This window comes from Mobula hypostoma, chromosome 2 (genome assembly GCF_963921235.1).
Source record: "Mobula hypostoma chromosome 2, sMobHyp1.1, whole genome shotgun sequence".
Lineage (NCBI taxonomy): Eukaryota > Metazoa > Chordata > Chondrichthyes > Myliobatiformes > Myliobatidae > Mobula > Mobula hypostoma.
In genome coordinates this window covers 83099324-83125971 of record NC_086098.1, presented here as the reverse complement: position 1 = coordinate 83125971, position 26648 = coordinate 83099324, and the positions used below count along the sequence as shown (strand labels likewise).

At 39.6% G+C, this 26648-nt stretch overlaps 1 protein-coding gene across 3 annotated transcripts in view; it reads right to left on the bottom strand.

The window, feature by feature from the left end:
• LOC134341524 (signal-induced proliferation-associated 1-like protein 2) overlaps positions 1-26648 on the bottom strand; it is a 521779-nt gene that overhangs the window by 95472 nt on the left and 399659 nt on the right. For all 3 annotated transcript variants that reach the window (XM_063039398.1, XM_063039402.1, XM_063039409.1), the window contains one exon: positions 8075-8227. In XM_063039398.1, coding sequence (XP_062895468.1) covers positions 8075-8227 — 153 coding nt within the window. The remainder of the gene's footprint in view (positions 1-8074; positions 8228-26648) is intronic.

The window sequence follows — 26648 nt, the reverse complement described above, 5'->3', positions numbered from 1 at the left end:
TTGCTTCAGGATTTAAATTTTGATGATTTTATTAAATAATAGATTGCTTTTTTCTTTCCATCTATCTCAATGGAAGAAATTTTCAGTGGGATATGATGGGATACTTTTAAAGTATATATTCGTGGGCAAATTATTTCATACTCTGCTGGAGCAAAAACATGTATTAATAGTGAAATATATACATTAGCTGATAAGATTAAAGAAATTGATTAAAAAAATTCTATTGCTTCTAATTTGGAACTTTATAAAGAGAGAGTCGAACTTCAGATGTAACACAGTTTGTTATTAACAGGCGCAATTGAAAATCAATTTAAATGATTTTACTTGGCAGGAGGAGAAGATGGCAGCACTGCGCGTGTGCAGCTCTCCGGTGAAAAATGATGTCGTATCTGTTAAATAGGGGCCATGGACAATTCTGATTTGATGAAGAATGGACGTGAAAGCACAGAGGAACATCTGGAGAGATTTCTGAAATGCCCGTCCGCTGCTGTTGTTACTGTGTGGTCGGGAATCTTTCGGTGGGTAGGCCTCAAAATCCACTGTCTTGTCTGCTTTTGGCGACGGAGAAGGAGGTCGAATTGTTCGGCAGAGATGCCGCTCAGTACTTGGTGTGGGAGAGCTGATAAGTGCTCGAAGTTTTCGGATGACTCGGAGTTGGATTGTGGTCGGCATGGCAGGGAGAGTTTTTCTTCCTTCTCCCATCTGCGTGAGATGTGGGACATTTGAGAAGCTTTGAACTTTACTGTGCTCATGGACTTTCTTCATCAAGTTATGGTATTGTTACACTGTTTGTAACTATATGTATAATTATGTGGTTTTGTCAGTTTTTTCAGTCTTGGTTTGTCCTGTGTTTTGTGATATCACAACGGAGGGAATAATATATCATTTCTTAATGCATGCATTACTAAATGACAATAAAAAGGGACTACGTGTCTTCATAATCTAAAACTGAGAGTCAATTTTATATTAATGGTGATAAATCAGGTAAATTACTGGCTAATCAATTGAAAACTGCATTGGCGAAACGTCAGATTAATAAACTTCGTAGATGGGTTTGGTAATTTGACACTTGACCATGATGAAATTAATAAATCTTTTCAAGAATTTTATACCAATTTATATCAATCAGAATTTCCTGATGATCCTACCATAATGCATGAATTTTTAAGGAAACTACATATTCTGAAATTACCAGCCAATGAACATTTAACATTAGATGCGCCCATTACTGAAGAGGAAATAAGCAAAGCAATTTTTTCGATGAATTCTGGTAAAGCACCTGGCCCAGATGGCTATACAGATGAATTTTATAAATCTTTTTCAGATGTACTTTCTCCCTGGCTATGTAGAATTTTCAAAGATGTCATATCTGTAGGTAAATTACCACAATCCTTTTATGAATCATCTATCTCGTTAATTCCTAAAAAAGATAAAGATTCCACTGAATGTGCATCATATAGACCTATATCTTTGTTGAATGTGAATTCTAAAATCTTCTCCAAAATATTAGCAATTAGAATAGAGAAGGTACTACCACAAATGGACTCCGAAGATCAGACAGGATTTATTAAAAATCGTTTCTCACATTTTAATGTTAGGAGGCTAATGAACATTGTATACACTACTTCAGTTAAAACTCCAGAATGTCTTATTTCGCTTGACGCCGAGAAGGCATTTGGCAGACTTGAATGGGAATATTTATTTGCTATACTTGAGAAATTTAATTTCAGCTCAAAATTTATATCCTGGATTCAATTGATATATCGTACACCTCTGGCTGCTGTATTTACCAATAATCAGAGATCCCTGTTTTTTAGGCTTTTCTGAGGTACTAGACAGGGCTGTCCTTTAGGCCCTTTACTTTTTGATATTGCCCTGGAACCCTTGGCAATTGCTATTCATGACTCACCTATTATATTTGGCATTATTCGTGGGAATGGGACACATAAAGTATCACTATATGCAGATGACCTATTACTATATACCTCTAACCCAGAGAAATCCATCCATGCAGTAATAAGCAACACACATCAAAGTTGCTGGTGAACGCAGCAGGCCAGGCAGCATCTCTAGGAAGAGGTACAGTCGACATTTTGGGCCGAGACCCTTCATCAGGACTAACTGAAGGAAGAGCTCGTAAGAGATTTGAAAGTGGCGGGGGGAGGGGGAGATCCAAAATGATAGGAGAAGACAGGAGGGGGAGGGATGGAGCCAAGAGCTGGACAGGTGATTGGCAAAAAGGATTGAGAGGATCATGGGACAGGAGGCTCAGGGAGAAGGAAAAAGGGGAGGGGGGGAAAACCCAGAGGATGGGCAAGGGGTATAGTCAGAGGGACAGAGGGAGAAAAAGGGGAGAGAGAGAAAGAATGTGTGTATATAAATAAATAATGGATGGGGTATGAGGGGGGGAGGTGGAGCATTAGCGGAAGTTAGAGAAGTCAAAGTTCATGCCATCAGGTTGGAGGCTACCCAGACGGAATATAAGGTGTTGTTCCTCCAACCAGAGTGTGGCTTCATCTTTATAGGAGAGGAGGCCGTGGATAGACATATCAGAATGGGAATGGGATGTGGAATTAAAATGTGTGGCCACTGGGAGATCCTGCTTTCTCTGGTGGACAGAGCGTAGGTGTTACAACATCTTATATTCCGTCTGGGTAGCCTCCAACCTGATGGCATGAACATTGACTTCTCTAACTTCCGCTAACGCCCCACCTTCCCCTTGTACCCTATCTGGTATTTATTTATATACACACATTCTTTCTCTCTCTTTCCCTTTTCTCCCTCTGTCCCTCTGACTATACCCCTTGCCCATCCTCTGGGTTTCTCCCCCACCCCCTTTTCCTTCTCCCTGGGCCTCCTGTCCCATGATCCTCTCATATCCCCTTTGCCAATCACCTGTCCAGCTCTTGGCTCCATCCCTCCCCCTCCTGTCTTCTCCTATCATTTTGGACCTCCCCCTCCCCCTCTCACTTTCAAATCTCTTACAAACTCTTCCTTCAGTTAGTCCTGACGAAGGGTCTCGGCCCGAAACGTTGACTGTACCTCTTCCTAGAGATGCTGCCTGGCCTGCTGCGTTCCAGCAACTTTGATGTGTGTTGCTTGAATTTCCAGCATCTGCAGAATTCCTCGTGTTTACCTGCAGTAATAACACTATTTGCTCAGTTTAGTAGTTTTTCTGGTTATAAACTGAATCTTGATAAGAGTGTGCTTTTCCCATTAAATATACAAGTTCCAATTTATAGACAATCACCATTTAGATTAGTTACTGATTATTTTACTTATTTGGGTGTTAAAATTACTAAGAAGCATAAGGATCTATTTAAAGTTAATTTTTTACCCTTAATTGATCATGTTAAACAACTGTTTACTAAATGGGCCCCATTGTCCTTATCTTTGATTGGTCGAATTAATACTATAAAGATGATTATCTATTTTAGGCGGTATCAATTTTTATCCCTAAATCTTTTTTTGATATTATTGATTCTAAAATTTCTTCATTTTTACGGCAGGATAGAAATCCCAGGTTAAGTAAGAAATATTTACAGAAATCAAAAAAAGAAGACGGTTTGACTTTGCTGAACTTTAGATTTTACTACTAGGCAATCAACATTTGATATTTAACATTTTGGACACAAGAATTGGATGAAACTCAACGTCCACGATGGATGAACCTCCAGCGGGAGTCTGTACAGGGTTTTTCGCTGGCTTCTATTCTAGGAGCTGCGCTTCCCTTTGCATTTACTAAATTGAATAAACAAATGATAAATCCAATAATTAAATATACGAATATGGTTTCAATTTCATAAATTCTTTGGATTGAACAAATTTATCCTGTCAAGTTCTATTATATCTAATTTTTTCTTTCAACCATCTAGAATTGATCAAGCTTTTATTCTATGGAAAACAAAGGGAATAACATGTATTTGTGATTTATTCATGGATGATTGTTTTATGTCTTTTGAACAGTTGTCTAATAAATATAATTTGCCTAGATCACACTTTTTCAGATATTTACAGATTAGAAATTTTCTGAATGCTACTTTATCGACCTTTCCGATATCGCATCAAATTGAAGTTACAGAAAAAAATTTAGGTTTAAGCCCCTATCAGAAGAGTTTAATAGCAATTATTTATGATTTGATTACAAAAATACATCTAGGTACATCAGATAAAATTAAGTATGAGTGGGAAAGAGAACTTCAAATATCTTTATCTACAGAGAAATAGGAAAAAATTCTTCAATGAGTCAATACTTCCTCAATGTGTGCCAGACATGCCTCGATACAATTTAAGGAGGTTCACAGGGCTCACATATCCAATGATAAGTTAGCTCATTTTTATTGCCACATAAATCCTGTTTGTGATAGATGGAATTCTGAGGTAGCTTCCTTGACACATATGTTCAGGTCTTGTCCTCTTCTAGAAAAATATTGGAAAGATATTTTTGATATTATTTCAGCAGTTCTGCGTATTGATCTTCAACCTCATCCTATTACTACAATTTTTGGTCTACCAGTGACAGTTGCATTTGTTACATTAATAGCCAGAAGATCCATTTTATTTAAATGGAAAGATTGTAATCCCCCCACTACATTTCAATGGTTTTCCCAAATGATAGCATGCCTAAACTTGGAAAAAATTAGGAGTGGTACTGTGGATCCTTTGGTTAAATTTGAAGAAACTTGGAGGCCATTTGTGCAATATTTTCATATGATGTAAGTTGACACTTTCTAAACCCTTTGTAGTAATTTTTTGTTCAAGTATAAAGGAGTGGAGTTAACAACAAATAATAATTTTAGCCGATGTAATATGACAGCCCAAGCTTTGTTCCTTTTTTTAAGTTTACTTTTTTTTAGTTTTAGGGGGTTTCTTTTTTCTTTAGTTATAAAATATCTTCTTCATGGTCAGTTACTATGAGATTGGGAGGTTAATCTATATTTGTTACTTGGAATTGTGCTTGTACATGTTAACTGTGATTATTGTAATCCCGATCTCTATGTATCACTACTATTATTGTTACATTTATTAATCTTGAAACTTAATAAAAAGATTGAAAAAGAAAGGAGAAAAAAAGAAAAAAGTAATACTGTGAAATATTTTGGTATTTCTAGGTCAGTATTTAAGCAAGTTATCCTTCATTAACTTTTGAGTGCATTACACACACACACCTCTCTTCCCCCACCCCTCCACATTTCTTCACAACTATTCTATATCGCATCAGATTGATTGTGAGAATGTGACAAATGCGCACACGGCTGATTGATCACGCAGCAAATCAATTGGGCCTCCTAAGTGTGGAAGGCACTCTCTTTTGGCATGGGCTTTTGCATTCACATCCTTTCCTCTTGGCAGGCTTAGCTCGTTGCTCCCAAGCTGTAAGCTGTCCAGTGTGTACCATTACTAACATGACTCAGTAAAAATATTTAATCATACTACTCCATTGTTGTTCTTGTTCTGAGCATACATAATATATTCCACCCTCACCTATTTTATACTCCTTCATTACAGATTTATGAATCTGAGGGTGATATTGAAAAAGCCAATGGTTGTTACAAGTATGGTCTAATATTTACATAGTTAATTTGCTCATTTGTTTTGTGTTAATTTTTAGAAATAGAAAAATGAACTATCAGTTGATGTGTTAACTGTAGATATTGTGGAATGTTTTAGCAAGTGATCTGAGAATTTTAAGGAAGAGTTCCAGCACTAATAGTTTGTCACAAATAAGTATTTTGTTTATAACTGGTCAAAAATAATCCATTGTTAAATAGTTCAATTTATTCAATGTTGATTAAAAGGTCAGTACAACATCATGGGCTGAAGGACCTGTACTGTATGGTAGTGTTTTATGTTTTATGTCTATTTACATCAACTCCGATGCTTCTGACACCCACTAAATTCTCGGGGAAATTTATGGTAGCAAATTAATCTACCAACCACCCATTTTCAGTGTGTATGAGGAAACCTGAACACAAGAGAGAAAGCCTGCAAACTCCACACAGATAGCACCCGACGCCTGGATTGAACCTAGATCACCGATTCAGAGCGACAGAGTGTCTGTTAGATGCACCACTGACACCCATAGTTTTGAATGAACTCTTTGTAATGTGTGCTGTACATTTGCTGTGACCATCCCTGTTCATGAGGAGAAATCCCATCTTTAAAGATTAGCTGGAGTTGATGTGAATTAACGTGTATAAAATAGAATAATTGTTAAAATGGGAGGGGGGGTGCTTAATCATTGTTAAGAATATTTGGGCTGTAGGACATACTTTTTGCCATTTTTCTATATGACCAATGTGTAGAACTTGTATTATGAATGGTAGGAGTGTAATGGAACAGAGGTACCTAGGAGTATAAGTGCATAGATTGTTGAAAGCAGAGTCACAGACAGACATGGTGATGAAATGGCAGTTGGCAATCTGGCCTTCATCAGTCAGAGCACTGAGTATAGGATTTGGGACACAGCAATTGTATAAGTCATTGGTGAGGCCACACTTGGAGTACCGTGTATAGTTTTGGTCACCTTGCTTTTGGAAAGATGCAATTAAACTGGAAAGAGTACAAAAATACTCACAAGGATTTTATCAGAATTACAAAGAGAGGTTGACCAGGCTAAGTTGATTTTTCTTGGAATGCAGGAGCATGAGGGACAACCTGAGAGACACATTTAAAATTATACAAGGCATGGATGTTAGCAGAATTAGGGGACATAGATTCAGGTAGAGAGGGGAAAAATTTGAAAGGGACCAGAAGGGAAATCTTTTCATGTAGGGGCTGGTGAGTATATGGACCAAGCTGTCAGATGAAGTGGTTCAGGCAGGTACATTTGAATAGGTACATGAGTGGACAGGGTTTATAGGGACGTGGTCCAAATGCAGGATATTGGGACAAGCAGTGGTCAGCATGGACTTATTGAGCTGAATGGCCTGAATCCATGCTGTATTTTTCTATGACTATCTGTCTATGGCCAACTTTAAAGTAAAGCTTTTCAAAAAATTCTCTGCTTGCTGCGAAGGATTCTTTGATTATAATAAGCTCTCATTTTTAGGAAAATAGGCTTGGAGTAGAGTCATGCTTTGTTTTTAAGTCAAACTAGCGAGAAGCATCTTCCAGCATGTTCTGGCATATATAATCTCAAAAGATATGTCTACTGAACACTAGACTTGACAACTCACGGAACAAGCTAAAACTCCTTTCAAATTATTGAATATCATAAAGTTTTCATGTAAAGAATTATTCTTGGTCTGCACTGTAATATAAAGCACACTTTAATTAGATTAGCAGTAGAGGATTGCTCTTTCAAATTAAATGCACAAAAAAAGTAATGACTGTACTTACTTATCTACCTATAGTAACAAGGACATCTCAAGTATTTTCCTGAAATCAATCAAAAAAACATCCTGTCCATCTCTGAATACGTACCCTAAGCTCAGGGCATTCATCAGAGAATCATAATTATTCCACATGGAAGCAGACCCTCTGGCCCAACTCATTCATGACGACCAATGTCAACTTTATTCAAAGTTCCCTCTCCTGATGTACATTTCATTCATTGAAGCCCCATCCTGTGTTACAGTTATTTTAAACTGGAATAACACATACAAAATGCTGGACAAACTCAACAGGTAGGCAGCAGCTGTGGAAAGGAATAAACATTTGATGTTTTGGGCTGGAATCCCTTCATCAGGCACTGCTGAAGGGTCTTGGCCCAAAATATCGACTGCTTATTCTTTTCATTTGATAATGCCTGACCTGCTGAGTTCCTCCAGCATTTTGTATGTGTTATTTTGGATTCCCAACATCTGCAGAATGTTTTGTATTTATTTTAAACTGATGTAGTTTTAACACTTTCTCAGTAGTAGCTATTTTCCAGAAAATATAATTGTTTAAATTTTAATGGGTTACCATGCTTGATATAATCGTCTAATCGTTAATGAAATGGTAATGTCACCAAAGATGCTTTTCACCTAAGTTATATTTCAGACGTTTGACATCTATCTCTAATGTACAGTGGTGGAATCCGGGAGACTGAACTCAGCTTTCTGTAAATAAATCCAGAAGTTTTACATACCCATCATATCCAGACTGTTGCCTCCAATGACTACTGCCACTTGGTCCTGGATCACTGGAAGATGACTGGTTGCTAGGAGAGCTTCTGTAATGTTGACTAGAATCACCAACATTGGACTGTGAGAGTTGAACATTTTCCACGTCTTGCATAGATCTGCAAAACAGACAAACAAATGCTTTCAGAGTTTGGTAAAAGAGAACAGTGAATTGAAGATACAACCAATGTTTATTATGCATTAATATTCTGCCAAATTGGCCATGATAGTGCTTATGATCCACGGAACCCTTCTCTAACTTCTGATTCAGAGGCAGATTCAGACTACCTATCACAGATACATTGAAATGTGTTAATTGCGTCAACAACCAACACACCCAAGAATGTGCTGAGGCAGCCTGCAAACGTTGTCACACTTCCTATGCCAAGATCGCATACCCACAATTTTCAGCAGAACAACACATGCAGCAACAACAACAAAAGCAAAGCACGACAGTAACAAGAAAGCAGGACCTGCTCCAGCCCTCTCATCCACCCACTCACTTGCACACATAGACAACTGCCTCCAGTCCTGGCCCCGGACTCTTAGACTCACAAATATCAGGCCTCTGTTTGATTTCACCTTTCCTTACTGAGCTACCTGTAAACCAAATGCTTCATTTCCCTCTACTGTCATTAATCAACTTTATTTGCTGTTTGTATATGTTATCCCTTCTGACTTCATCCACACTTTTAATCACCAAAACCTGCTTGGTCCAGCAGTGTCAACGGCAAAGATTGGAGGTTAGCTTTATTTATCACATGTACATCAAACAACAAAACATACAGTGAAATGCGTTATTTGTGTCAACATCCAACACAGAAGGTGCTGGGGGCAGCCTGCAAGTGTTGCACATTTACAGTGCCAACATAACGTGCCAACAACTTACTATCCCTAACCCGTATGTCTTTAGGATGTGAGAGGAAACTGGAGTACACAGAGGAAACCCACATGGTCACAGGAAAATGAGATACACCGGAATGGCTTAAAAACAACAAAGTTATGTCTGGAGTGGCCAAGTCAGAGTCCATACCTTAATCCAATTGAGAATTTGTGGTTGGGCTTGAAAAGGGCTGTTCACTTATGATCACCATGCAATCTGACAGAACTTGAGCAGGTTTGTATGAAGAATGGGGAAAAATTGCAGTGTCAGATGTGCAAAGCTGAAAGAGACCTATCTACACAGACTCAAGGCGGTAATTGCTGTCAAAGGTGCACCTACTAAATACTGACTTGAAGGGGTGAATACTTATACACCTTTAGGCCTGAATGGGACAAATTAAAATTTTCTATGCCGTAGATGTCTATATAGTAGTTGTATTACATCATATACCCTGTGTGTGTGTGTGTCTCTCTCTCTCTCTCTCTATCTATACATATACATATATTTATATACACACACACACACACATATACATACATACAACTGTATATATACACATACATTGATACATTGTGTATGTGTGTGTGTGCATGTGTGTGTATGTATATATATATATATATATTTGAGATGAGATGCATTCCATATTGAGTTAGAGTTTATAGCTAAGCAGGGAAGTAAGTTGTGTATTTAATATTTCAGTAATATTATTTGATTAACATTCTTTGTTGTTTACATATTCAATTCGGGTTTTATGTAAAAGTGGCATATGACATTATGCCACCACAGTGAAGAATGAAGTACATGAGTTATCCCCAGGCAAATTCTTCCCAACAAATTGAAACTTTTTACACCCCAAACCAGACTCAAGACCCCTCTGTTAATCTGTGCATAATTTTTTTCTCTGCAGTGGTAAGGGAACACAATGCAAAGGCTCTGGGGTGTTCACTTTCATCACTCATGACATGTGTCATGACTGCATCTATACCATAAGGTGAGTCACAGGCAAGTTTCACTGGATGACGTGGATGGTAATATGTGAGTGCTGTGTCTGACATTATCATTTTCTTTACCTTTTTGAAAGCCACCTCACACTCTTTTGCCTGTTGCCATTTCTTCTAGATCTGTAGTAATGAATTCAAGGGGTGAAGCACAGTAGCCAGGTTTGGCAGGAACCTGTTATAGTAATTGACAAATACTAAAAAAGACTACAACTGTGACACATCCATTGACCTTGGGGAAATTCACTGCTTGAATTTTCTCGGCACACTTTAGTAAACCTTGTATGTTAATGGTGTGACCACATTAAGTGATGCTTGGTTTAAATAATTCACACTTGTGGCATCATGTTCTGAGCCCATAACCTTCTAATCTTTATAACACTGTCTTGAGATTTTGGAGATGTACTTTGTCATCCTCACTGGTAACAATTATGTCAGTCAGGTAACACTGAGTGCCTGGGCAGTCTTACAGCACCTGTTCTATAGATTCTTGCCAGTGCAGATGCACATCCTACTCCAAAAATAAGCTTTTAATCATGATAAAAACCTCTGTGAGTGTTTAGGTGAAAAATTCTTTGGACTCTCCTTCCATCTCCATCTGGAGGTAGGCCTCAGCTAAGTCCACAGTGCTGAAGTGTTTTCCTCCGGAAAGATTTGCAAAGATATCCTCTATCCTGGGCAGAGAGTATTGATCTACTTTGAATACCAGGTTGCTGGTGACACTAAAATCACCACTGATCCTGACAGACCCATTCTTCTTGGCTGCTAGGACTACTGGCATTGCCCACATGCTCCACACAACCTTGGAAAGAATTCTTTCCGTCTCCACGAGATCTAGTTCATTGGCTACTTTATCACAGATGGTATAAGGATCTCCGAGCTTTGTAAAACTTGGGTATGGCATTTTTATTTAACACTATCTTAGTCTCGATATGCTTGAGTTTTCCAATTTCATCTGTATACACTGCTGTGGCATCATCCAATACTTTTTAAAATTCACTTCCGGTTGACTCTATTGCAGGGTATGTATCATGAAAATGGTGAATGGATTTCCCATCAACTTGTGGTTGTCTCAGCCAAATATGTCCCCACAGTTCTGGTCCTCCTGCTTTTACCACATACAAGTCCAATGTGGCTTATTGGTTGTTGTATTTCACTGTTACAAATGTCATTCCTATGGGAGTCATCTTTTCTCCAGTATAAGTTCATAGTTGGATATCTGCAGGCTTCGCTTCAGTATCTTTGAAATGCTGTTCAAACTCATTTTGTGGAACAAATGAAACAGCCGAGCCAGTGTCTAATTCCATTTTAATCAATTTGCCATTCACTTCTGATGAAAGCCATATTGCTTGTCTCCTTTTAGTTTTCACATTGTAAATCTCAAGACTGCTCAGTCATAGAGTCAAAGAAGAGTACAGCACAGAAACAGGCCCATTTGATCCATCTAGTCCATGCTGAAAACTTTGAAATTGCCTACTCCCATTGAACTGCACTGGAATCATAGCCCTCCATACCCATACCCATCCCCATCAATGTACCTATCCAAACTTATCTTAATTGTTGAAATCGAGCTTGCATGCACTACTTGCATTGAAGAAGTTTCCCTTCATGTTCCCTCAGACTTTTCACCTTTCACCCTTAACCCATCGCCTCTGGTTGCCATTCCACCAAACCTGAGTGGAAAAAGCCTGCTTGTTTGCCCTATCTAAACCCCTCATCATTTTGGATACCGCTATCAAATCGCCTTTCAATCTTCTATGTTCTAAGGAATAAAGTCCTAACCTATTCAATCTTTCCTTATAATTCAGATCTCTCAGACCTGGCAATATCCTTGTAAATTTTCGCTGTATTCTTTCAACCTTATGTCCTGTGTCACTCCCATCATTATCAGACTTTTTATCAACAGGATGCAGATTAGTGCTCTTTTTGAAACTGCTAATTGTTTTTTTTAAATCTTTGTCTCTTCCCTGTGCAGTCTATTTATTTTTGTCTGCCTAAAATGCTCAATGTATGTTTTCTTTTATTTGTTCTCTTATGGGATGTGGGCGTCGGCAGCTAAACCAGCTTTTATTGTCCATCCCTAGCTGCCTTTGAGAAGGTGTGATAAACTGCCTTCTTGAACCGCTGCAGTCCCTGAGATTTCATCCTTTGTTGCATTTTCAGCAAGTTTCACCATCAAACCTGCATTGGTCTGGTGTCTGTGAGCCCTTGCCACAATGGTAACACAATTTGTTTGGCCAGGCCAGTTTCCGTTCAGACGTTGCAATTTTGTTCACGCTCACCATCATTCCTGACTGCAACTTAATTGCGTTTCTACTGTTTCCATTGATACAATGATTTCAACTGCATATCTAAATGTGAGTTGTGCTTCAGTTAGGAACCCATTTTTGAATGCTTTCTTGTAAGATTCCACAAACCAAACGATTTCTCAGTGCATCATTATGCCCATTACTAAACTGGTAATTATCAGACAATTCCTTCAGTTCAGCCACGTAAGCTGAAGTAGACTCCCCCTCCTTTTGATTCTGCCTATGAAACGTAAGGTATTCTGCAATCAACAATGGTCTCAGTTGTTCTTGTATTACTTCTATGATATCAGCAAAGCTAATTTTGGCTGGTTTGGTTGGAGCAGCTAAACTTCTAAGCAAACTGTATGCCTTTCCACCTATTACACTCAGCAACACTGGCACTGGCTTTCCATTGACTATTTCATTTGCTTCAAAAGACTGCATAGTTCATTCAGAATACAATACCTAGTTTTCGTTGTGCAATCCAACGAGTTTATCTTTCCAATGTAGCCTGCCATTTCTGCTTTTTAAAAATTTATTATCACCCAGTACTCAATATTTATAAAACCCATGAATTTTGTCCTTTTTCTGCATCAATAGAACACATTGATGAAGGTAGAGTAGTAGATGTAGTGTATATAGATTTTAGCAAGGCATTTGACAAGGTACCTTAAGCTAGGCTTATTGAGAAAGTAAGGAGTTATGGGATCCAAGGGGACATTGCTTTGTGGATCTAGAACTGGCTTGCCCACAGAAGGCAAGGAGTGGTTGTAGACGGGTCATATTCTGCATGGAGGTCGGTGACCAGTGGTGTGCCTCAGGGATCTGTTCTGGGACCCCTACTCTTTGTGATATTTATAAATGACCTGGATGAGGAAGTGGAGGGATGGGTTAGTAAATTTGCTGATGACACAAAGGTTGGGGTGTTGTGAATAGTGTGGAGGGCTGTCAGAGGTCACAGTGGGACACTGATAAGATGCAAAATTGGGCTGAGAAGTGGCAGATGGAGTTCAACCCAGATAAAAGTGTGAGGTGGTTCATTTTGGAATGATGGCAAAATATAGCATTAATGGTAAGATTCTTGGCAGTGTGGAGGATCAGAGGGATCTTGGGTCCATAGGATACTCAAAGCTGCTGCGTAGGTAATGATGAGTTTGAGTACAGAGAGGAAATTAAGAACCTGGTGGCATGGTGCGAAGACAATAACCTATCCCTCAACGTCAGCAAGACAAAGGAATTGGTTGTTGTCTTCAGAAGGAGTAGTACACCGCACGACCCAATTTACATTGGTGGTGCGCAAGTGGAACAGGTCAAAAGCTTTAAGTTCCTCGTGGTCAATATCACAAATGACCTGACTTGGTTCAACCAAGCAGAGTTCACTGCCAAGAAGGCCCACCAGCACCTTTACTTCCTGAGAAAACTAAAGAAATTTGGCCTGTCCCATAAAACCCTCACTAATTTTTATAGATGCACTATAGAAAGCATTCTTCTTGGGTGCATCACAACCTGGTATGGAAGTTGTCCTGTCCAAGACCGAAAGGATCTGCAGAAGATCGTGAACACGGCGCAGCACATCACACAAACCAATCTTCCGTCCGTGGACTCACTTTACACCGCACGCTGTTGGAGCAGTGCTGCCGGGATAATCAAGGACACGACCCACCCAGCCAACACACTTTTTGTCCCTCTTCCCTCCAGGAGAAGGCTCAGGAGCTTGAAGACTCGTACGGCCAGATTTGGGAACAGCTTCTTTCCAACTGTGATAAGACTGCTGAACAGATCCTGACCCGGATCTGGGCTGTACCCTCCAAATATCCGGACCTGCCTCTTGGTTTTTTTGCACTACCTTACTTTACATTTTTCTAATTTCTATTTATGATTTATAATTTAAATTTTTAATATTTACTAATTTTAACTATTTTTAACATTTAATATTTGTAATCCAGAGAGTAGGAAGCGCAGAATCAAATATCACTGTGATGATTGTACGTTCTAGTACCAATTGTTTGGCGACAATAAAGTATAAGTATAGGTTGACTCTGTGATTAAGAAAGCATATGGTGCATTGGTCTTCATCAATCGTGGGATTGAGTTTAGGAGCCGAGAGGTAATGTTGCAGCTATATAGGACCCTGGTCAGACCCCACCTGGAGGACTGTGCTCAGTTCTGGTTGCCTCACTACAGGAAGGATGTGGAAATCATAGAAAGAGTGCAGAGGAGATTTACAAAGATGTTGCCTGGATTGAGGAGCATGCCTTATAAGAAAGGTTGAGTGAACACGGCCTTTTTTCCTTGGAGCAGCAGAGGATGAGACGTGACCTGATAGAGGTGTATAAGATGATGAGAGGCATTGATCATGTGGATAGTCAGAGGCTTTTTCCCAGGGCTGAAATGGCTAGCACGAGAGGGCACAGTTTTAAGGTGCTTGGAAGTAGGTACAGAGGAGATGTCAGGGGTAAGTTTTTTACGCAGACATTAGTTAGTGCGTGGAATGGGCTGCCGGCAACAGTGGTGGAGGCGGATACGATAGCGTCTTTTAAGAGACTCCTGGACAGGTATATGGAGCTCAGAAAAATAGAGGGCTATGGGTAACCCTCAGTAATTTCTAAGGTAAGGACATGTTCAGCACAGCTTTGTGGGCTGATGGGCCTGTATTGTGCTGTAGGTTTTCTAAGTTTCTATTAACTACACAACAAGAATATCCAGCAAAACTACAGTGCAACTTTCAGACATCCACATTTGCACTAATATTTTTAAGTTGTTAGTCTTTTGGATAAACAGCAGCAGTTAAGGGGAGAACTCTGGACATTTCCATACAAAATGTGAATCATTATTGTTTGTGAGCAATTGCTTTGACAAGATCAGTTGCCTCATTTCCCAAAACTGACTATGTCAAAATTACTCAAATGACACTAAATACCTTTGAAAAGTCAAGGGTCATGAAAGGGGTAATAGAAATATAATTATTTACTATACTATAAAGAATTCAGTTCAAAATGTTGACATAATATCTTGAATAGCTGAAGTTTAGTAGTGCATAAGTAAAATGCTAAAATCGCCAGAAACCATGCATGCTTCTGGTGTCAATTTTATTACTGAAGAGTTACTGGGGCTATGTAAGACCAATCTTACTGTGTAGCTTGCTATTTCTATTATATATGCTTTGTCACATATTAATATTTGTAATAGATAACTTAAGAAACACAACAGACACTTCTGAAATTAGATACATATGGATAATACTTGGTTGATTTGAGCATTACATTTCTGCAAGCATTTCATAAACACAATTAGAGTTTTTCACCTCCAAATGAAACTGATATTCCACACCTGCCTTGCAGCAGATGGTCTAATCCTATTAATAGAAAAAGTAAATTGCATCTCTCTGTATCGCTGATCAGACAAATGCAGAATCCCAATATGAAATCTGACACATAATACTTAAGGCAACAGACCTTTTGGAATGCTGATGGCCCTAGAGAACTGATGTTACCCAAAGCATTGAAGGAACTTTCAAGGTCAAAGGAGAAATGAATGATTAAAGTGGTGTATTTGTTATTACTTCGATCGTGTAACCATCACTGTTGTCAGTGAGTGACTAATCCTCATGTCTCAGTTACGGGATGAAGGTGTGTCTGAATAAGCTATTGACTATTTCTTTGAAATTCTCCATCTGTGGTGTGTCTATTTTATACTGTAGAAAGGCACTGACTACTAAAGACTTATTTTTACACAATGCACTTCATTATCTTACACTGGCAAAACTCTCAAAAAAAAAGTTTTTTAAGTGAATCTGCAGATATACATCGAAACAGTGAAATGTGTCGTATTGGATCAAATCAAATTAACAAGAATTATTCTGGGCAACCCACAAGTGTCACCATGCTTCCGTTACCGACATAGCATATCCATAACTCTCTCACCCTAACTGTTTGTTTTTGGAAGGCGGGAGGAAACCGGAGCACCTTGAGAAACCCATGAGCTCGTAGGAAGAATGTACTCCTTGCAGACAGCAACGATAATGGAACCCCGATTGATGATCGCTGATCACAGGTGTTGTGCTATCCTTCAATTCTCGTGCATTCTGAAAACTAACTCAGCCTTAAAAATGCCAAAATGCTCAGTGCTCTCAGCTCGCTGGTATGAAAATTCTAAAGAATCATAGCCCTCAGAGGAGAAACTCCTCCTCATTTCTCTTGTGGTTGACTCCTATTCCCTGGTACCAGACCTTCCCACTTGTGGAAAAACTGCACTTTTACCGTATCAAACTTCCTCAAAATCTTATGGATTTCAAAGAGAGCATTTCATTCTAAATCAATACTTCTTATCTATATTTGTCAAGGATAAATATGTGGAAGATAAGGAATTCAGGGAGGGTTGTGTGTCTTATCTGAAGGTCAGTATTAGGAAGGAAAAAGCGTTAGTTATCATAGGTACATAACAGTTGAATAAGCAATGTGGATTGATGTAATAGGAAGCAAGGGAGGAGATAGCTGGGGCCCTGATAGAGATGGCTGCATCTTCATTATCCACAGAAAAGGGCAAAAAGCTTATGCTGCTTCTTTATTTAAGATGGACATCAGGGATAAACTAGGTAACTGGCCAGTGAGCCTTATATCAGTGATAGGTAAATAGAGAAGATCCTAAGGGATAAAATCTACATATATTTGGAAAAGGAAGAACAATTTAAGAATGGAGACCTAAGGGACTACAGTGTCTGTAATCTGGAGTAACACACAATCTGCTGGAGGAATTCAGCGGGTTGAGCAGCATTTGTGAAAGGAACTGTCGACATTTGGAGTTGAGATCCAGCATCAGGACTGAGAGTGGAGAGGTCAGATGGCCATCATAGAGGTAGGAAGGGGAGTGGTGAGTAATGACTCTGAGGTGATTGGGAGACCAAAGAGAGTGTAAAATGGCAGGCAGATAGTGCCCCAGATAAGGGAGGTGAGTGTGGGTGGAGTTGAAAGATTGTGGCAGGTGAATGATAGAAGGAGGCAGATAAAGAGAGACAGGAAAAAGAAAAAAAAACAGATGGAGCAGGATGGGATAAGGGGAGTGTGAAGATGGGGGACAGCTGCTGGAAGGAGATAAGCAGGAACACAAAGCGCTACCAGAGCAGGTTTCAGGTAAGTAAAGGGGGTGAGAATGGGAACCATTAGAGAAGAAAGGAGAAGTGAATGACAATAGGCAGAACTCCATAAACCACAATAGAAGGAAAGCCAAGTGTCCTGAAAAAGCACATTTTAGATGTCCTTCAACAGAAAGCCTCATCTTGAGAGCAGATGTGGTGGAGATAAAGAAACTGTGAGAAAGGAGTGCAATGTTTACAAGAAACAGAATAGGAACAAGTGTGGCCTAAATAACGGTGGGCATATAATAAATATCAGTGGCTAGTTTGTCTCTTGAGATGGAGACAGATCTAGAAAAAGGAGAGAAATGTCAAAAATGTGAATTTGAGTGCGGTGCCAAGGTGATAAAATTGATGAGTTTTTCACAGGTGCAAGAAGCAGCACCAATGCAGTCACTAACATAATGAAGAAAGTGTTGGAAGTAATACCAGGGAAAGTTTGGAACAGGAATTGTTTCACATAGTCAACAAAAAACAGACATTGCTGGAGACTATAGCTACACCTCTGATTTGTAGAAAGTGACAGGAGTCAAAAGAGTTGTTTAAGGTAAGAACAAGTTCAACCAGGCAGATGAGAGTGTAGGTGGTGGGGCTGAATAATTGGTGCAGAAAGAAATGAAGGGCTTTTATACTTTCCTGATGGGGTATGAAGGTGTATAAAGATTGGACATCCATAGTGAAGATGAGGCATTGGGGAGTGGGGAATTGGAATGGTGGAGGACATGCGAGATGTCCCATATGTAGGTGAGAAGAGACTGGACACAGAAGGACAGGAAGGATTTCAGACATGAAGAAGTAAGTTTGGTGGGGCAGGAGCAGGCAGAAACGATGAGTTTACTAGGACAGTCCTGTTTGTGGATCTTGGGTAAGAGATAGAAGCAGGAAGTGCAGGGTTGAGGCATGATGAGATTAGAGCCTGTAGAGAAGATGTTCAGCACGGGTTTGTGCAGGGAGACAATAAATTGATAAATTTTCTAGAGTTTTTTTTAAGGTAACTAAAAAGGCATTGCCTATATAGACCAGTAAAAAATATGACATGGTTGTACGTGGTAGAACAAAAGCCTTTAACACATAGGATCCAAGGGAAGTTGCCCAAATGGTTCCAACACTGGCTTAGTGATAGGAAACAAAGTGAATGGTAGAATGATGCTTTTCTGATCACAGGACTATGACCAGTGGTGCACCACAGAGACTGGTACTGTGACACTTGTTAATTTTATGTATTTTGTTTTCCCTGGGATGGAGGAAACTGAGCAGCAACCTGATGAAAGTATAAAATTGGGTTGATGGTCGAAATCTTTTTTCCTGTGGTGGCGGTATCAAAGCCAAGATGGCATAGGTTAAGGTGGGATGAAGAAGTATTAAAGGGTATGGGGGGGGGGGAAGCTCTTCTTCGTAGAGTGTGGTTGATATCTGGAACTCACAGCTAGAAGAGGTGAGGGAATCAGATACAATCACTATGTTTAAAAGCATTTAGAAATCCAATGAAATAGGCAATGCATGGAAGGATATGGACCTAATGTAAGCAAATGGGAAGAATGTACATGGACAAAAGAGGTTTTTTCTGTGCTGTAAAACTCTTAGAGTTCCAGAGAGTATCTGCCAACTCTGCTCCATTTTCCATCTTCAATCTAGCAAACATTCTAAAGAGATTAGCTGTATTCGTCAGAGTCACAGTCATACTTCATTAATCCCGGGGGAGATTGGTTTTCGTTACAGTTGCTCCATAAATAATAACTAGTAATAGAACCATAGTTAAATAGTAATATGTAAATTATACCAGTAAATTATGAAATAAGTCCAGGACCAGCCTATTGGCTCAGGATGTCTGACCCTCCACGGGAGGAGTTGTAAAGTTTGATGGCCACAGGCAGGAATGACTTCCTATGACGCTCTGTGCTGCATCTCGGTGGAATGAGTCTCTGGCTGAATGTACTCCTGTGCCCACCCAGTACATTATGTAGTGGATGGGAGACACTGACCAAGATGGCATGCAACTTAGATAGCATCCTCTTTTCAGACACCACCGTGAGAGAGTCCAGTTCCATCCCCACAACATCACTGGCCTTACGAATGAGTTTGTTGATTCTGTTGGTGTCTGCCACCCTCAGCCTGCTGCCCCAGCACACAAGAGCAAACATGATAGCACTGGCCACCACAGACTCGTAGAACATCCTCAGCATCGTCCGGCAGATGTTAAAGGACCTCAGTCTCCTCAGGAAATAGAGACGGCTCTGGCCCTTCTTGTAGACAGCCTCAGTGTTCTTTGACCAGTCACATGTACATTGAAGGATAAAGTGAAATGCGTTATTTGTGTCAATGACCAACACAGTCTGAAGATATGCTGGGAGCAGCCTGCAAATTACTAACCCTAATATCAATATTTGGAACATGAGAGGAAACCAGTCACAGGGAGGACACACAAACTCCTTAGAGGCAGAGAGGAAAATGAATTGCAATTGCTGGCTCTGTAAAGCATTATACTACAATACCTTGCCACCCATGCCATCACCTGGACAAATATATCCTGCCTCAAGACAAATATTCCAGATGTAACCTCAAAAAAGCCCAATACTATTGTAGTAAAACTTCCTTCCTCTTATAATTCATCTTTCTTGCAATGAAGGGCTACAGTCCATTTATCATGTTACTTTATCATTTCCTGTCAGTCACGTTATGTTCAGATATTCCTGCACTTAACATGTACTTATGCACATACAGTGCCTATAAAAATATTCCTTCCCCCCCTTTGGAAGTTTTCAAGTTTTATTGTTTTACAACATTGAATCACAGTGGATATAATTTGTCTTTTTTTGACACTAATCAATAGAAAAAGACTCTAAAAATAGATCTTTACAAAGTGATCTAAATTAATTACAAATATAAATCACAAAATAATTGATTGCATAAGTATTCACCCCCTTTAATATGACACACCAAATCATCACTGGTGCAGCCAACTGGTTTTAGAAGTGATATAATTCATTAAATGGAGATCACCGTGTACAGTCAGGGTATTTCAATTGATTGTAGTAAAAATACACCTGTATCTGGAAGGTTTGAAGTCACTGAATATCCCTTGGAGTACGGTTAAGTCAATCATCAAGAAATAGAAAGAATCTGGCACAGTTTTAAATCTGTCTAGAGCAAGCTGTCCTCAAAAACTGAGCGACCGTGCAAGAAAGAGACTAGTGAGGGAGGCTACCAAGAGATCTATGGTAACTCCGGAGCAGTTACAAGCTTCAGTGGCTGAGATGGGAGAGACTGCACATATAACAGCTATTGCCAGGGTGCTTCACCACTGGAGAGTGGGAAAGTGGCAAACAGAAAGCCACTGTTGAAAAAACTCACATAAAATCCCAGCTGGAGCTTGCCAGAAGGCATGTGGGGGACTTTGGAGTCAGCAGGAAGATGTTTCTATGGTCTGATGAAACCAAAATTAAGCTTTTTGGCCATCAGACTAAACACTATGTTTGGCATAAGCCGGACACCACACATCATCAAAACACACTATTTCTACTGTGAAGTATAGTGATGGCTGCATCATGCTGTGGGGACACTTCACTGCAGCAGGCCCCGGAAGGCTTGTAAAGGTAGATGGTAAAATGAATGCAGCCAAATACAGGGAAATGCTGATGCAGTTTGCAAGAGAACTGTGACTTCAGAGAACATTTGTTTTCCAACAAGACAATGACCCCAAGCATAAAGCCAAAGCTACACAGAAATAGCTTAGAAACAACAAAGCTTATGTCCTGGAGTGGCCAAGTCAGAGTTCAGACCTCAATTTAATTGAGATTTTGTGGCTGGACTTGAAATATGCTGTTCACCCACAATCCTCATTCAATCTGACAGAACCTGAGCAGTTTTGTAAAGAATAATGGGGGAAAATTGCAGTGTCTAGATCTGCAAAGCTGATAGCAACCCATCCACACAGACCCAAGGCTATAATTGCTGCCAAAGGTACACCTACTAAATACTGACTTAAATGGGGTGAATACTAATGCAATCAATTATTTTCTATTTTATATTTGTAATTAATTTAGGTCACTTTGTAGAGATCTGTTTTCACTTTGATAGTCTTCTTCTGTTGATCAGTATAAAAAAAGCCAAATTAAATCCACTGTGATTCAATGTTGTAAAACAATAAAACATAAAAACTTCTAAGGGGAGGTGAATATTTTTTATAGGCACTGTACATACAGCCAGTCCATGTATATAAGATAATCTGCTGTATATAAAGTCACGCTGAACAATTACTTGTACATTCTTTTATAAGATTGATTTTATATTCATATTTACTGTGTTTTTATGCTGCATCTGATCCCAACTAAATCATTTTGTTCTTCTTTACACTTGTGCACTGAAGGATGACAATAAACAATCTCGAATCTTGAATTTGCCTTTTATGGTTTGTGCTAGGGCACCAGGAGACTCTAATGCTTTTCCTTCAGACAGGATCTTTTACACCTACAGGAATAGACGGAGCCTCAGTTCATCAAGAAAGCAGCAGCTCAGTATGCATCACTCAAACAGTATTGTAAACTGGAGTGTTATCCTGAATTATGTGTTCTGATCTCTGGAGTGGAAAGCTCAGGGGAAGCAAAATTAATGGGAAGTCCTACGTGGATGACTGCTAATGAGTAGCTGGCTACTAGGGGAACTGTTTGATTTTCACCAAGATGGAGAAAAGCATAGGTTTAGGAAACATCGCAAAACAAAATTCCACTTTCATATAATTTCAAATAAAACCAATTCTTAAAGCCCTGTTGGTGAAGTATTGGATTCTCAGAATAGCATGTAATTAAATAGTTCATAAACAGGCTATGATGATTTACATTTGAAGTCTTTATTTAGATCAGCACACAGAAAATGCTGGAGGAATTCAGCAGGTCATACCATAAGACATAGAAACAGAATCAGGCTATTCAGCCCATCGAGTCTGCTCCACTATTTCATCATGGCTGATCCCTGATCCCACTCAACCCCATACACCTGCTTTCTTGATGCACCTATGGAAGTGAATAAGCAGTCGAAGTTTTGGGCCAAGACCCTTCTTCAGGGCCTGCTGAGTTCCTCCAAGATTATGTGTGTATTGCTCTGGATTTTCAGCACCTGCAGAATCTCGTCTTTATCTAGATACAGTTTTACGTCACCCTGTCACTTCACATAAGACCACAAAACACAGGAGCAGAATCAGCCCATCAGGTCCACTTCACCATTTCATCACAGCTGATCCTGGATCCTATTCAACTCCACACACCTGTCCTTTCACCATATCACTCGATGCCCCGACCAATCAGGAATCTATCAACTTTGGCTTAAAACATTCCCACATACTTGGTCTCCACTGCAGTCTGTGGCAAAGCATTCCACAGATTCACCGGTCTTTGGCTTAAAAAATTCCTCCTTCATTCTGTTCTAATAGGTCTCCCCTCAATTTTGAGGTTGTGCCCTCTAGATCTGGATACCCCAACCAGATGGAACATCCGCTGCATGTCCACCTTATCTAGTCCTTTCAACATTCAGTAAGTTTCAATGAGAACCACACCCCCCCCAACATTCTTCTAAATTCCACTGAGTACAGGCCCAAAGCTGCCAAACATTCCTCATATGTTAACCCCTTCATTCCCAGAAACATGCTTGTGAACCTCCTCTAGACTCTCTCCAATGATAATACATCCTTTCTGAGATAAGGGGCCCAAAACTGTTGACAAAACTCCAAGTGTGGCCTTAGTAGTGTCTTGTAAAGCTTCAGCATGATCTTTTTGTTTTATATTCTATTCCCCTTGAAATAAATGCCAACACTGCATTTGCCTTCTTTACCACAGACTCAACCTGTGAATTAACGTTCCGGGAGTCTGGCATGAGGACTTCTAAGTCCCTTTGCACCTCTGATGTTTGAGATTTTTCCACATTTAGACAATAATTGTTCCTTTTACCCAAATGCATTATCATACATTTCCCAACACTGCCACATTTTTGCCATTCTTCCAATTTGTCCAAGTCCCGCTGCAATCACATTGCTTCCTCAGCACTACCTACCACTCCAACTATCTTTGTACCATACACCAACTTTGCCACAAGACCATCAATTCCACTATCTAATTCACTGGCAAACAATGTGAAAGGTAGCGGTCCCAATACTGACTCCCTGAGAACACTACTAGTCACTAGCAGCCAACCAGAAAAGGCCCCCCTTTCCTCCCCACTTGCTGCCTCCTGCAGCCAGCTATTCCTCTATCCATGTCAATATATTTTCCTGTAACACCATAGAGTTTTATCTTGTTAAGCAGCCTCATGGGCCTTCTGAAAATCTAAGTAAATGACACCCACTACCTTCCTGTATCACATCTGTATCTAAGTTTGTTTCAGTGTTCTCTGTACTGTGGCTACAATGTACACTATACTAACATCAAGGCAAGGGCCAAGAAAGGAATGGAATACTCTCCCGGGGCTTGAAAGATAACAACTCTACAAACAACAAAAAAAGGACAAAGCAGAATGCATGACTAACTCCAACTCATCCAGCTCAGCATTAACAACAACTTTCAATTCTTTGATACCATTAGTTCAATTCAGGATGATAATGAGACCAGGAGAGTGGGAGTACCTCAGTGGAGTAAAAGCTGCAGATAAATGGAGGTGGGGGTATTTGGATGCAAATACCTCACTAAGGGGTAGAAGAGTGGAGATTTATTGAGGGTGGAGGGTGCAGATAACTGGAGGGGAGCTGGCAGACATGGATATTGCAGCAAAAGTTGTAAAAGGGTGTGAGTAGCTGAGGGGTAGAAGGGAGCAGATATCTCAATGGGGGGATAGAAGAGCAGATATATCTTGAAGGATGGTAGAAGGGTCCGGTTATATTGACAGGAACAGAAGGGGGCAGATATTGAAGCAAAGGCTTGAAGGGTGCAGATAGCTGAACGTGTGGTAGAAGAGTGTGGATATCTTAGAGGGACTGACAGGCTCTGATATCTCAGTGGGGTGGGGGTGTGGTTGTAGAAAGGTGTATGTCATGATGAGGAGACAGTGAAAACCCTGCATCACGAGAGTACCTCTAATAGTGTCTTCATCAGCTCTACATTCGAGTTTATCTTCATATTCTCTTGGCCAATAGACATGAGACCCCTCACCTGGATCCCAATCTCTATGATGTGTTGCATGGATCCCTACGGCTTGGCACTTGGCTCAGTATGTAACACTTGCTGTACCCTTACTTTGGTTGTCTTGTCACCAGTGATCATATTGCACTAATTTTTTTTGATGGACCAAGACTGCCAACATTGTTGCCTCAAAGTCTGAAAGTCCTACACCTGAGCCTTGAGCGCATAAAATTGACAGGCACTTCAATAGTGATTCCTTGTTAGAAATTCAAATCACCATCTTCCCTTTCTAATAGACAAAAAGCATACCAAGAAGTAGGCCCTTTGGCCCACTAAACCTGTATCAGCCACCAAGTACTATCTGCACTAATCCTCAATGCCAACACTATGCTGCCAAAAAATTATTTATTTATTTAGAGATACAGCATGGTGTCAGCCCAATGAGCCTGTACTGCCTGATTACACCCATGTTACCAATTAACCTACTCACCCATATGGCTTTGGAATGTGAGAGGAAACTGAAGCACCCCGAGGAAACCCTCATGATCACAGGGAAAACATACAAACTCTTTGCAGACAGTGGCAAAATTGAATCTGGGTCACTGGCACTATAATAGTGTTATTCTAACCATGCAGCCCTGGCTCATCCTTAAAACTGATCACACTACATCACTCTGTATCTTCACAGCATGGCTTAAAGCATCGCTTCCAATCTGGTAGCATTTCACTAAAATTTCCTCAACTGTTATATTATTGCCTCCTGCCTTTCCTCACCATACATATGGATCAAAAATGAACTTGCTGCATGGCAAATGATGTTTGTGTGGTCTTTTTTCATGGGTCTTTCACAAAATTGTTGATAAAGCTTACATGTTGTCCACCATTTATAGCAATCATTTAGATCCTGTCTTAATTGTTAAATTGCTTCCTCACTTGTTTTGTGAAATCAATGCTTAGCAGAGGTAAAGCTTGGATTTGTAAAACCCAAATTTAAATATTTCCATACATTTCTCTTTCAATAATCTGCATTTCTTTGCATTCTACTGCTCTGCTTAATGCTGTGGTGCATTTTATCACTTCCCAAATAATACCCAAGATTGATTTTGACTCTGAAGTCATTTCTATAAATTATTTATATTCCTTCCTCATGGCAGGATTTTAGCAATTGTTCCTGCACTTTGTTACATTTGCTTCTGATTTACAATTGAAATAATATTATAACAACTTACTGGACACCATTGAAAATAATTAACCAATACTATTTATGTAATTTTCCTATGTATTAAACTATTTTTGTGCCTTCACATGGGTTTAATAAATGGGAAGAATATAATATATCTACTTTGTTAAATAGAATAAACAATACAATATATCTCAAACCCGTCAGCTCCACCCTACATCCAGGTCAGGTCAAGTGACAGATCTGATATCTATTCTCTGCAGCTGAGCTAAAATATGCAGTCAGTCTGCAGTTTAACAGCAATGGATTTCACTAGGTCATTCGCCAAACTAGTGTGGGAGAAAGGATTTAGTGTTTCTCTTATTTCACCACTACACACATTTTTTGACAGATTGTAGGCAGTAGATTCCCAAAATAAGGTACTCAACCATTTTTTGGAAATATGACACAGTTTGTTTTGACAAGAGAATTTTAATCCTTTGCATTTAACTTCTTATGAGTTATGTGTGAGAGATTATAATTTTATTAGAGTAACACATACAAAATGCTGGCTAAGCGTAGTCCCAATGAAGGGTCTCAGCTCGAAACATTGATTGGTTATTCCTTTCCATAGAAGCTGCCTGACCTGCTGAGCTACAGCAGCATCTTGTATGTGTTTCTCTGGATTTCCAGCATCTGCACAATCTCGAGTTTATAATTTTGTTTTCAGACAGTTTATTTCTTATCTAAAAACAAGATTAAGAATTTCACACCAGGAAGTAAGTGTTATATCCAACTGCAGATGCCCACTTTATTTTTTTTTGGGGGGGTAGGGAAAGCAGGCTGAACAGTTTTTAATTGCATTCTCCATCTCTGCAAGTATCACTGCTGTCCACAGGGTTCACATCTCTAACAGTCCAAAGGGAATAATTAACACGAATAGCTCAAAGGCTGGTTAGGTAGGGGAAGTGGTGCAGA